The sequence below is a fragment of the Muscardinus avellanarius genome (genome assembly GCF_963383645.1).
Source record: "Muscardinus avellanarius genome assembly, chromosome: 13".
Lineage (NCBI taxonomy): Eukaryota > Metazoa > Chordata > Mammalia > Rodentia > Gliridae > Muscardinus > Muscardinus avellanarius.
The window spans coordinates 74,867,167-74,881,639 of NC_137799.1; the positions used below are offsets into that span (position 1 = coordinate 74,867,167).

The 14,473-nt window shown below is 41.2% G+C and overlaps 1 protein-coding gene across 1 annotated transcript in view; it reads left to right on the forward strand.

Annotated features, from left to right (window-relative positions):
- Window positions 1-9,837: 9,837 nt before the first annotated feature.
- Window positions 9,838-14,473, forward strand: part of SMC5 (structural maintenance of chromosomes 5) — a gene marked incomplete at both ends in the record, with an annotated part of 94,991 nt that continues 90,355 nt past the window's right edge. Inside the window, one exon of the mRNA XM_080709194.1 lies at window positions 9,838-10,022. Within this exon, the coding sequence (XP_080565320.1) occupies window positions 9,838-10,022 (185 nt within the window). The remainder of the gene's footprint in view (window positions 10,023-14,473) is intronic.

Here is a 14,473-nt window from a genome sequence, read left to right on the forward strand (position 1 = left end):
AAGTAAGACTCTGCCTCAAAATTAAAAAGACTGGGAATGTAGCTCACACACACACACACACACACACACACACACACACACACACACACGACTAGGGATCTAGCTCAGAGGTAGAATGCCCCTGGGTTCAACCCCCATATCCCCCAAACAACAAATAGACATTTGATGTCATATTTCTTCTCATAAGTGGGATAATGATTTTTCCCTTTAATCATCAATATATGACTTACATAAATACATTATATTTCCTCTTTTTTGTTCTTACATTGTTTTTTTTAATTTATTAGTATTAGTATTAGTATTAGTATTAGTATTAGTATTAGTATTACTGGGGTTCCTGGAAGCCCTTCTACCTCCGGGCTACACTCCCAGACCTATTTTATACTTTTTTTATTCTTGGAAACAGGGTCTCTTAAGTCAGCGCGGCTGGCTTCGAACCTGCTCAATCCTCCTGTCTCCATCTCCCAAGCTCAGGGATTACAAGCGTGCACCACCACGTCTGGCCTAGTTTTTTTTTTATTAATACTGGGGATTGAACCCAAAGGTTTTCTACATCTGAGCTACACCCCCAGCCCTATTTTATTTCTTATTTTAAAACAAGATCTCACTAAGTTGTTGAGGGTCTCTCTAGGTTGCTGAGGTTAGTCTCAAACCTGTAAACCTCCTTCTGTCTCAGTCTCCCAACTGTGGGATTTATGGGCATGCACCATCATGCCCTACTAGGCTACAGTGTTTTTCTTTTTCTTTTTTTCTTTGTGGTACTGGGGATTAAATCCAGGGGCATTTTCCCTCCGAGTTACAGCCACAACCTTATTTTATTTTTTATTTTACAAAGGGTATTGCTAAATTGCAAAGGTCTTAGTAAATTGCTGAGGCTGGCCTCTAACCTGTGATCCTTCTATCTCAGCCTTCCAAGTACTGGGATACTGGGTATGCACCATTGTAACTAGCTATTCCAGATTGATTGATTGATTGATTGATGTGGCACTAGGGATTGAATCCAGGAATATTCTACTTCTAAGCTATAGCTCAGTTCTATTTTTTCGTGTGTGTGTGTGTGTGTGTGTGTGTGTGTGTGTGTGTGTATTGCTGGGGAATGAACCCAGTAATAGTCTATTTCAGAGCTATACCCTAACCCTTTTTTATGTTTTTATTTTTGAAACAGAGTCTCACTAGGTTACCGAGAAACTCAGTAGGTTATTGAGGCTGGTCTAAAACCTTTGATCCTCCTTGCTAAGCCTCTGAAGTATGGGGTTACAGGTATATGCCAACCTGCCCAGCTTACCCTCCCTCCCTTCCTCCCTTCCTTCCTTCCTCCCTTCCTTCCTTCCTTCCTTCCTTCCTTCCTTCCTTCCTTCCTTCCTTTCTTCCTTTCTTTGTGTGTGGGGTTCTGGAGATTGAACCCAGGAGTATTCTACCTCCAAGTTACACTCCCAGTTTGATTTTTCATTCTTTATTTGAAACGGGGTCTCACTAAGTTGCAGAGGGCCTCCTTAAGTAGCTGAGGCTGACCGCGAACCATGATCCTCCTGTCTCAGCCTCCCAAGTATTAGAATTACAAGCATAGGCTTACTTTTTCTTTTGAAACAGGGTCTTGCTAAACTGCTGAGTTCCATGCTAAATTGCTGAGACTGGCCTTGAACCTGTGATCCTCCTGTTTCAAACTGCCAAGTACTGGTATTACAGGCAACCCACACCTGGCTTCAACTCTTCTTTCTGATCTATTTTCTTAATTTATTCAGCAAGCTAAGATATCCAAAACAATGTTCCATAAAAAGAGTGATAGTATCATTTCTAAAATAGTTTCTGATATATAAACAAATATTTTTTAATTTTTCATTATTGAAAATGAGTTTGCTAAAAGTTTGGTGGTTTTCAGTTTTGTGTATAGTACTGGGGATTGAACCCAGGGGCACTCCCATGTAGTCACACTCTCAGGCATGTTTTATTTTGTATTTTGAGACAAGGTCTTGTTAAGTTATGCAGGCTGGCCATGAACTAGCAATTCTCCTGTCTCCAGGCTCCCAAGCACTGGAATTATAGGTGAGCACCACCATGCCTGGCTGGGGTTCTTTTATTAATTAAAAGAAGTTATATTCTTGTAGTTTTCTAAAAATTTTAACATCAATGTGTGTTGAAAATTATCAAATACTTTTTATGTTTCAGCTTTTTCTTAATCTTTAATATGATTTGACTTTCAGGTATTCAATCAACCTTTAATTCCTCAAAAAAAGCAAATTAGCTCATTAGGTATTTATTTTTTAGATATTGCTAGACATTTGCATGTACACTCATGAGGAAGACTGATAGGAAATTTTCATTTTCTTTCATTTTTCTGTCTTGCTCTAGACATGGTGAGACTTAAGAGCACTGAAGTATCCCTTCTTTTATCTACATTGCACTGTAGGTAGCTTCAGAGCACCCGTTCTCAACTGCGGGCCATTTTGCTCCTTAAGGGATAGTGAGACATCTTTGGAATACTGTTGGTTGTCAAAATGGGGGATGTACTACTGACATGAGGTGATTTGAGTCCAGCAATGCTGCTGAAATCCTACAGAGCACAAGACAGCTGCCTTGTCTTCCCCAACAAAGAATTCTAGCAAGCCCAAGATCTTAATAGCTGATGTGACATCTTTTCCCATTCTGAATAATTACTATCCTAATTTTGCATTTTGTATTTTTTAGAGTCTTCAAAAATTATATAAGCTTCAGGCACCATAGAACATAGACACTGTATAATGCAAAGGTGTGTGTGTGTGTGTGTGTGTGTGTGTGTGTGTATGAAGAGAAAGAGAGAGAGTAGCTAGCAAGCCAAAGACAACACTAAAAAAGAAAGAGAGGAATTTTATTTTGATCTAATTTTAAAATAATCACAGTTACCAAGAGATTTGCCTTAGGCAACAATAAGTGCAATGTCAAGAAATTGAAGAAGAATAATCAATATTGTATATGGTCTAGCAATTCTAATTATTGCTATCTATTCTAGAGGAATGCTAACAGATATACATAAACATGCCCAAAGATGTTCCCTGAAGCGTTGTTTATAAAAATGAAAAATGGATGCTATCTATATGTCAAATCAGTAGAGTCATGGAAAAAGTATATATTCAACCAAAACTCCACAGAAGTTAAAAAGGAACCAGACTTAAATGTCAACATGGATACATTTCAAAATTATATTCTTTTTTTTTTTTTTTGCAGTACTGGGAATGGAACCCAGGGGCATTCTACCTCCAAGCTACACCCCCAGCCCTATTTTTGATTCTTTAGTTTGAGATAGGGTCTCACTGAATTGTTGAGGGCCTCACTAAGGAGCTGAGGCTGGCCTTGAACTGCGATCCTCCTGTCTCAGCCTCCCAAATGCTGGAATTATAAGTGTGCACCACGCCTGGCTCAAAATTCTATTCTTGACTGAAAAGACAAGCTGCATAACTATTCTTACTGTAATTTTGTTAGTATATTTATGTTTGTATATATTTTTATATAGTACATTTATGTAATAAATTCACACTCAAGACATTATGACCTATCTTCTGTAAATGTAATACATGTAAAATATAAAAAATTCCTTGAAAAGTCATTACATTACACACTGAACAAGTGTATGAGAATAGTTACGTCTGGGAGACAAACGATACCAGAATAAGATTAAGGGGTAGGAGGAGTAAATGCACGCTAACTTATCTAACTTTTATAATTTTTAAGAGAAGAGTACAGTTAAATGTTTCATGTGTAATTGTTTAAGTAGATAATAAAAAAAAAAACTTGGAAAAAATGCCAAATTCTTTTTTTTATTCTTTTTGTGTGTGTGTGTGTGTGTGTGTGTGTGGTACTAGGGGTGGAAGCCAGAGGCTTTCTGCCTCGAGGTTATACTCCCAGACGTTTTTTATATTTTATTTAGAAACAGGGTCTCACTAAGTTGCTGAAAGCCTCACTAAGTAGCTGAGGCTGGCTTCAAACCTGCGCGATCCTCCTGTCTCAGCCTCCCAAGCGCGGGGATTACAAGCGTGTGTACGCCACCACGCCGGGCTTCAAATGCCAAATTCTTAACAGTGTTAATTCTTGATTGTTGGAATATAAGTGAGTGGTGGTTATTTCTGCTTTGTGCTTTTCGTAATTTCAAATTCCTAAGATACTAACAAAAATGCAAATTTGATTCTAATTGTAAAAACAAATTTATGGCTTTTAATGAAAAGTGTGGACGTAGAACTTAAACTAGGAGGTTTATGGGAGAGTTCAGCAGCATCTCAGCTAATTATTAGAGAGAGACTGGGATGAAAGTGTCACTCCAGGTGATTGATGCCAAAGGACTCAGTTGTTTTCAGATGTATGTAGCTGGTTCTGACAGTTTTGCCACTATTCTGATCATCACCAACTCTTTTTTCTTTGGGGAAGTAATGGGGGTGAGGAAGCACACACAGTCTCCCCTTGGGTCCTCCAGGGCTCTACTTTGGCTTTGTGCAGGGAGGGCTGTCAGTTCAATCTGCACGGACTTGCAGAGAAGGAGAAAGAGATTACAAACAGCCCTTCAGCCCTTCAGTCATGATCATTATGAAACCCAAGGTCAGTTCTTACACAATTGAATACTGCTTTCTCACTGTATATCCTCAAAAAACATGAAAGCCCATTTACCTTAGGGTCTCAGTCATGACACATCACAAAGAACACTAGAAACCCTATAATACTGCCGGGCGTGGTGGCGCACGCTTGTAATCCCCACGCTTGCGAGGCTGAGACAGGAGGATCCCGCAGGTTCAAAGCCAGCCTCAGCCACTTATTGAGGCTCTCAGCAACTTAGTGAGACCTGTTTCCAAATAAAATATAAAATAGGTCTGGTAGTATAGCCTGGAGGTAGAAAGCCCCTGGGTTTTATCTTCAGTACCAAAAAAAAAAAAAAAAAAAGACTTTACACAAAATAACCTAATCAAGAAATGGGCAACTGAATAGTCACTTCACAAAAGATGAGATACAAATGGCCAAGAGATACATGAAAAAATGTTCAACATAGAGCCTGGGTGGGGTAGCACAAGCTTGTAGTCCCAGGGGTTAGGAGGCTGAGACAGGAGGATCACAGAGGTTCGAAGCCAGCCTCAGCTACTTAGTGAGGCTCTCAGCAACTTATTTGAGACCCTGTTTCCAAATATAATATAAAATAGGTCTGGTAGTATAGCCTGGAGGTAGAAAGCCTCTGGGCTCCACTCTCAGTACCACACACACATACACACACAAATATTCAACATAATTAGCAATCAGATAGATGCAAATCAAAACTATAGAGATTCAATCTAACCCCAATCAGAATGGCAATCACCAAGAAGTCAAAAGAATAGTAAATGTTGGCAAGGATATGGAGAAATAAAAACTCTTCTGCACTGTTGATGAGATTGCAAATTGGTTTAGCCGCTATGGAGATCAGTGTGGGAATTCCTCAGAAAACTGGGAATGGACCGACCATATGATCTGGCTGCATCACTCCTGAGTGTCTTTCTAAAGGAGCTGAAATCAGAGAACTGCAGTTATATATGTGTACTCACGTTCATAACAGCACAATTCACAATAGCCAAATTATGGAACCAACCTAGGTGTCCACCAACAGATGAATAGATTACAAAACTATCGGAAATACACACAATGGAATTCTTCTCAGCAATTAAGAAGAACCAAATTATATCATCTGCAAGAAAATGGAAGACCCGGAGAACATTATGTCAAGTGAAATTAGCCGATCACAGAAAGTAAAGGATCAAATGTTTTCTCTAATATGCACATAGGGAGTAATCAGGATACCAGAGAGACTCTAGATAACGGAAGAGAACCTCGGTGGAGCCAGGGAGGAGGTATAAGGGAAGAGGAGGGAAAGACAGAGGTTCATTAATGGAAATACTACCATCAACTATGTGCACAGATGTGAAGTGAATATACCAACGTCAATCTCAGAACTCTGTATTGGGAAGGAGATGGGGAGGCGGGGCTGGGGCACCAAGTGCTGTGTGCATGTCTGTCACCGCAACATGATTTACATTATGATGTGAGATTATGATGCACCAAAAAAGCATATAAAAATAAAAATACAAAAATAAATAAGTAAAATTAAAAACTTTACTTTTTATTGGAGGTTAAAGATATGAGCAGACATAAATCTTGTACAGAAGGAGCTTAACTTACAGCTAATTGAAATTAATAAATAATAATAAAGGTAGAAAATTGTATGTTCTGCAGGAGATGAGGACCACTGTTCTGCCCTAACAGTGCTCAGGGTAATTAATGTAAGTGAGTTAATGAGTAAAGATTTGCAAATTCCCCGGAAATCTGGGACTGACAGAACTGGCTTGGAGAATTTTAGCCCAGGTTTCCACATTAAAGTTACTTTTTTCTGGTCTTTCCTTTGTCTCCTTTCCAACCTCAGTACAAAAATGATAAGACTGGTTCTCTGCCTTCATCTCTCATTACTGTTGTCTATATGTTACGGTGAAATATGTTGCGGTGTGTGTGAGGGGAGAAATGCTTCCCTCGACACAGCCACACAAACAGAAAAACACAGAAAAAGAGAAAAATCGCAGGTTCTTGTCCTGAGCTAAGGATAAGTATACATAGCTCGGACACCTGCTGGAGATTTAAAGAAGTTTATTAAAAAGATAGAAATACAGAAGACAGTTAAAGCCCCATGCCATTCATGGCATGGGGGGGGCGACTCGAGTGAACACACCAAAGGGATCACACATGGACCCGACCTTTTTTATACCCATGACCTCCATCTTTTTTTTTTTTTTTTGGTGGTACGGGGGTGGAACCCAGAGGCTTTCTACCTCTGGGCTATACTCCCAGACCCATTTTATATTTTATTTGGAAACAGGGTCTCACTAAGTTGCTGAGGCTGGCTTCGACCCTGCGCAATCCTCCTGCCTCAGCCTCTCAAGTGCAGGGATTATAAGCGTCCGCCACCATGCCCGGCTCATGACCTCCATCTTGTTCACGTATTTCTGACGTAGTAACATCCCTGTAAGGTACCTCCCCAACCCTGTAAGGTATCTCCCCCAGCAAGTTGTGGCAGGGTATCTCCTTTCATGAAGGTCGGCCCCTCCTACCATCTTAGCTAGCTTATCTAATAATGTAGATCCGTCTTTAGATAGAGAAAGTCCTAGCTCCCCTCTCCTATTAACTTGCTAATTACTTTAGCTAAGTCAATCTAAGTTTCAATAGCTGTTTGCTTCCTGACCAAGCCAAGCCTTTCTCTATCTAGGTCTGCTGCCATTTTGACACAATTATTTCTGAAATATATCTATTAATAATCAGAGCTTTCTCAAATCTTTGTAAGCCATTCCCAATACTGGTACATATATTCTTATTTGTCCATAGATTAGATTCCCTCAAATCTAATTCTTTAAAAACTGACTCTTCTAAGGCTTTTGAAACAGTACCAAATTACTTTTCAAAAAACTTTTTTCAGTGTGTGGGAAAATTGCATTTCCCCCTTATAAGTACTGGTTATTTTCAGTACTGTGTGCCATTTGAATATTTTTTTGGGGGGGGTGATGTTTTATTTTTATTTTTATTTTTTTTTAACAATTTTTTATTGAACATAAATAGTATACATTTACACTATATTTGGTGCCCTCTCAATCCATTTGAATATTTTAAAAATATGTGCATTTAAAAACATTTTACCTATTTTATTTTATTTTTTTATTTTTGGTGGTACTGGGGGTGGAACCCAGTGGCTTTCTACCTCCGGGCTATACTCTGGGCTGTACTCGCAGACCTATTTTATATTTAGAAACAGGGACTAAGTTGCTGAGGGCCTCACTAAGTAGCTGAGGCTGGCTTCGAACCTGTGTAATCCTCCTGTCTTGGCCTCTCAAGCGCAGGGATTACAAGCGTGCGCCACCACGCCTGGTTTACCTACTCTATTTTCCTTGCTTGTAACTTTTTTTTTCTTTTTTTTTTTTTTTTTTTTTTTTTTTTTGCAGAACTGGGGATAGAACCCAGGGGCATTCTACCTCTGAGCTGCACCCCAGCCCTATTTTTTATTCTTTACTTTGAAACAGGATCTCACTGAGTTGTAAAGGGCTTAAGTAGCTGAGGCCATCTCTGAACTGTCTCAGCCTCCCAAATGCTACACCCGGCCTGCTTTTACTTTTACAGAAAGTTGATTCTGCTTGCATGAGAAGAAGCAGGGTCATGGGAAAGCATTTTTCTAGGTGTTAGGAATGAGGGTTCTGCTGCATTATCTTTCTAAATGGCCTTCCCATTTTCACACCTGGTCCCCTCTAATCATTCTTCACACAACAACCAGAATGATCACTAAAAAACTTGAATCAAAAAGCATCCATGCTGGATGTTACGGATAGGGAAACTGTCCCCAGGGATCTTTGTTAGACCCCTGGGAATAATTTCCCAAAAACTCCCCAAAGAAACAAAAAAACAGAAAAAGAGGAAAAGATAGAAATACAGGAGATAGAAATACAGCCCCATGCCAAAATGGCACGTGGTGGGGTGACTAGAAATGAGTACACCAAAGGGCTTACACGTAGACCGGACTTTTTATAGCCATGACCTCCATCTTGTTTGTGTGACTCTGACGTAGTGAATGTCCCTGTAGGGTACCTCCCCTTACCCTGTAAGGTACCTCCTCTAGCAAGGTGTGGTGAGGTGTCTCCTTTCATGAAGGTCGACCCCTCCTACCATCTTAGCTAGCTTATCCAATCATGTAGATCTGTCTTTAGAGAAAGGCCTAGTTCTCCTCTCTTAAGATCTGTCTTTAGATAGAGACAGGCCTAGTTCTCCTTTCCTATTGACTGGTTAATTACTTTGAGCTAGGTTAATTTACATTGGAATAGCTGCCTGTTTTAGGCAGAAATCAAGTCCTTTCTTTACCCTTGTCTGCCACCATTTTAACACAACTATTTTGAAATATACCAATTATTTTCTTTTGAAATATATTAATAATCAGAGTTTCCCCAAATCTTCCTAGGCCATTCCAATACTGGTACATTGGACATGACGGCACACATCTGCAATCCTAGTACTTGGGAGTCTGAGACAGAAGAATTGCAGGTTCAAGGCTGGCCTCAGCAACTTAGCGAGACTCAGCAACTTGGTGAGACTCTGTTTAAAAAAATTAAAAGAGCTGGGGGGTGTAGTTAATGCTCTTGGGTTCAAACCTCAGTGACATACACATGCACACACATACGCAGGCAGGTGGGCAGGCCTCCCATTGCTCCCACGCCCACACACTAAGGAGAGGGCTCTACCACTGAGCTGCCTCTGCCTCCTCCCCATGCTTTTAAAATACAATTTAGATTCTGCACTGATGGATAAGGCCCTGCTAAGAAACTTTGTTCAGTACTGGGCAGCTAGCCACACCAGCCCTCCCTTTGTTCTGCAAATATCCCGCTTTGTTTCCACTTCAGAACCTTGTGCATGGTGGCACATCCTTGTAGCTTGTGATCTCAGTACTTGGGAGACTGAGACAGGAGGATCCCAGGTTCGCATACAGCCTCAGCTACTCAATGAGGCCTTCTGCCTCACTTGTTTCAAAATAAAGAATAAAAAATAGGGCTTAGGGTGTAGCTTGGAGGTAGAATGCCCCTGGGTTTAATCCCCAGTACCGAAAAAAAAAAAATCCCTTCACACACAGTGCCAAGCCGCCCAACGAGCCCGGGCGCCTGGGCCTTGCGCTGCGCACCGCCGAGGGACGTGCGCGCCGCCGAGGAGCGTGCGCGCGGCCGCCGCCGCCGCCGGCCCGGGACTGCGCATGCGCGGCGCGGGCTCGCGGGCAGCGTCGCGCGCCGGCCAGTTCGCGCGGGAGCGGGGCTCCGCGGCGCCGGGGAAACCAGGATGGCGTCTCCCGCCAGGAAAACGTCGACGCCAGGCCCCCTGGCTTCCAAGAGGGCTCTCCCGAGAGATCCTTCTTCTGAGATCCCCAGCAAGAGGAGGAGCGCGGGGCCGCCGCCGTCGCTGCCGCCGTCGCCCGGGCCTTTCGTGGAGGGCTCCATCGTCCGCATCGCCATGGAGAACTTCCTGTGAGTGGGCGGGCAGGCCGGGCGGGCCGCCGAGGGCGGGCTGCCCCGGGGGTCGAGCGGCCTCGGGCAGGGTTTCCCTTCGTAGGCCACGGAGACCGACGTGTGTGGCCGTCTCCGAGGTGCCCTGTGTGGGTTTTTTGTTTTCTGTTCTTTGCGCCGTATTTCGAAGGCGTCATCTGGTAGCCAGTGGCGGTACTAAGGGGCCAGGTCTCCGCCCGCTGGGAGTTGGCGATTTCTGTGCGACGGGAAATGCAGTTCACAGAAGTATGGGCCCGGGAGTTTCAGAGGAGGCAGCAGCTACGTGTGAGTGGCGGTGATGCTCTGGCAAGAGTTGTGAAGTGTAGGCAGTTGCCCGGTGGGCAGAGAGTAGGGAAGATGGTAGTGGTTGTGGTGAATGGGGGTCAGAGTGGACCAGAAGATTAAACCTTACTCAGTTGTTGGACCCTTCCCCATCCAGCCTCCTTCCCTGGCTCCTCATCTCCCTTCAGAGAACGAGTTATCATTTTAGAGTCTAAATATGTTATAACAAAAGTCCCACGTACCCATCTAGCGCCTTACAGTTCACTTTTTTCCAAGGTTTTTCTTTTTTACAAGTTTGCCCGTAGTGCCGTAAAGGTCACAGAATTGTAGTAGTAATATCACCATTTTTTCAGGCCCCTATCATGTGCCAAGTACAGAACCAAATGTTTTATTTACGTGTTGCTGTTTATTTCTTCCTGACACGATCTCATTGCCACCTTGGGTGCTATAAGTTCATCGAGGTTAATTTTGTCCAGGTTTACACAACGAATAAATAGCTGAATTGCTATTCAGATACATATAAAGAAATATAATGTAATCAATTGAGGTAGATACCATAATGGCATGGACAGGAGGACATGGAGGACACAAAGGATGAAGTGATTATGTCATCCCCAACTGAGAGAAAAAGTTTGGTTAAAATAATAATAATAAAAAAGATATGAAAACCTTCAAAGAAGGGAAGAGTATTGCAGACAGAAGGAACTGCCTAGAAGAAAGTTTGGGATATTTAGGAAATATCAGGCATTTCAGTATGACTAGAGTATAGATTGTGTGTGAATATGTGGACAGGTAGGCAACCAATGAGTGTATGTTTACCATGCTGAGAGAGTCCAGCTTCATCTTGAAGGCAGTAAGGATGTGTTTTAAGCAGGATATTGAGTATGATTTATATAAATCATACAAAGGATGATTTATAAAAGGTACAAGATTGGAGGCAAGAGTTAGGAGTTTGAACATAGAAGCTGAAAGATTTAATTTAGCAGAATCTGGCTGCAGATGGTGAGGTGTGAGGGGAAGGAGAGGGGCAGCATTTTCTCATAGTTTCTGCTTTAGCATAATAGGTGCAATTCAAAATACAGCAGTTTGGGGAGAATAATAATGCCTTTTAGATCATTTGACAGTTTTCTGTGAATATCTAAGAGAGATGTTCTTCTGTAGGCAGAATTTATAAAGGTCTGGAACTCAGGAAATTGTGAACAGGTCAGAGATTGGTGAATTATGCAAGTAGATGGTTGTTGAAGTTGCAGAAATGGTTAAGACTGCCTTAAAGGAAATATACATTGGAAGAATAAAAGACCTTACATGTCAGGTTGAGAGATCACAAATTGAGAAGTAACTGTTCACCGAGGTAAAATGAGAAATGTGGGAGATATTATCAGAGAACGTAATGAAAAGGAATTTTTCAAAATTAACATCTCTATGGTAGTACACACTTTGTAATCCCAATGCTTGGGAGACCGAGACAGAAGGATGGAAAGTTCAAGGCCAGCCCAGGCAACTTAGTGAGACCTTGTTTTAAAAATAAAATCTGCTACATTGAAGTCAGATAACAGGACTGAAAAGAGATCAATGTACTTTGCAGTTAGGAAATCCTTGACTATTTGATGAATGAAGAATGAGGAAGTAAAGCTTGGATGTAAAGAGAAAGAAAAAGCAGCTGGAAAGTGCAGGGCAAGGTAGGATTTATTATATTAATGTTGAGAGGATTTTGTGTTTCAGGACTGAAATAGGGGTATTATCAAGGAAGTAGAAAAGCTAGGCTTAAAGAACTCAAAATAGCCTGGAAAGCTGGGCGTGGTGGCGCATGCTCGTAATCCCCATGTTTGGGAGGCGGAGGTTCGAAGCCAGCAGCGCTGGCTTGAGAAACCCTGTTTCCAAATATATATATATATATATATATGTCTGGGAGTGTAGCCTGGATGTAGAAGGGTTTCCAGGAACCCCAGTACCACCAAAAAAAAAAAAAAAAAAAAAAAAAATAATAATAATAATAAAAAAAATAGCCTGGAAAGAGAGAGAGAGGTTCCTATGAATGAATCAAGTCAAGTGGAGTTGGGAGTAGAGAGAGAGGTTTCTATGCTGAAGGAATAGCATGTCAAGGCTTGGAGAAAGAAGGAAGCATAAACTATAAACTAATCAAGAAATTGGAAGAAATGTGTTCATTATCTGTAGTATTTAGAGGCCTAAGCAGGAAAAAAGGAAAAGGATATTGGAAGTGACCCTTTGTTTTCCCCTTAGTTTTTCTTTCTTAACAATTGGCATCACACTTGTTGTCTACCAATATGACTTAGTGATTAAATGATGGGGCCGGGCAGATGTGGTAGTAGCAAAAGAGCTGCAAGAAACTGGGCATGGCAGTGCATCTCTGTAATCCCAATACTTGGGAAGCTGAGATCTGGGAGAATTGCAGGTTCAAGGACAGCCTCAGCAATTTAAGAGAGGTAGCTCAGAATGAATTTCTCTGGATTTAATTCCCAGTACCATAGAACAAACAAGAGATGGAAGAATAAAAATGCTGAAAAACAAATGCCTTGGTTTCAGATTTGAGCAATGGGATAGTGAAGACACTGTTCACCAAGTGACCGCAAGAGTGGTTTGGAGTGGGAAAGATGGTAGGTTTAGTTTGAGAGCACTTAATTATTTTTCCCAAAATGGTTACCCATTCATCTTTTCACTGCTCATATACAATTTCATAGTCATCATATTCTAAATTCTCATACATTATTTGAATGATCTTTAGATTTTCTTTTTTATTTATAGATATATCTCTTTTTTTCTTTTTTCTTTTTTTTTTTTTTGCTGGTCTGGGGATGGAACCCAGGGGCATTCGATCTCTGAGCTACACCCCCTGCCCTATTTGTTATTCTTTACTTTGAAACCGAGTCTCACTGTGTTGCAGAGGGCCTCATTAAGTAGCTGAGGTTGTCCGCAAACCATGATTCTCCCGTCTCAGCCTTCCGAATGCTGGGATTACAAGTGTGCACCACCACGCCCGGCTTACATCTTTCCTTATAACCATGCTTGTAATTATTATAAAGAATATGTTTTAATGTAATTATAATACATTAGGTTACTTTTGTGAGATATCCAAATAGAGTTATTGAGAAAGTAATTGCATTTATAGGTCATCTGGTCTGACATTCAGAAAACAGATTCTACCTGAGGCCATAGAGAATACTCAAAAGCCTTTGACGAGCCCTCTCAGGGGAAGGTCAAAGAACAGGGAACTCACAGAAAAAAAATTTTCAATATAGAGTCAGAAGAATGATTCTTTTGTGTGTGTGCGTGGTGTTGGGGATTGAACTCAGCACTATTCTAGACAAGTGCTCTGCCACTGAGCTAACGCAAAATTTTTATTCCCAGCGAGGATCTTAATAAATTACCCAGGGTTGCTTCAAGCTTGCTGTCTTCCTGCTTTAGCCTCCAAAATAGCTGAGGTCATAGGCATGCACCATTGTGGCCTAAATGAAAGCATTTAAAAAATGCAGAGGCGTTGTTTTGTTTTTGGCAAGTCCCTATTTATAATATCTTTATGTCTGTGGGGGAGGGGTACTGGGCATTGAACCCAAGGGCATTCTACCTCTGAGCTACATCCCAGCCCTTTATTAATTTGTGTGTGTGTGTGTGTGTGTGTGTGTGTGTGTGTGTGTGTGTGTGTGTTGAAATAGGGTCTCACGAAGTTGCTGACAGGAGGGTCAAAACTGTGATCATCCTGTCTCAGCCTCCCAAGTACTGGTATTATAGGCATGCACCACATGCTGGGCTCTTTATGTCTTTTATAGGCCAGAAATTCTCGTGCTGTTTCATGTTTATTGTTAAATACCAGTTGCATCACTATTTTAGTATAACCTTTTTCACAGAGATTTCTCAGTAGGATTTTCATAACAGGATGGGGTTACATATGTGCTGAGATTAAGACTGTCCATGTCAGGTGGTTTATTAGATGTCTGAAGTTTAAAACTACTTATATTTTAACCATTATAAGATTTCTCTTAAGACCTACCTGCTAACAAAATAAAGAATCTGAAAAGACAAATTAGATAATTGGGGCCAGAAACAACCTGCCAGAACATACTTCTTTGCTGTCTGTATTCTTTACATCTGGATCTTTTTTTAATTTTAATTTTTTGTGTGTTTGTGTGTACTGG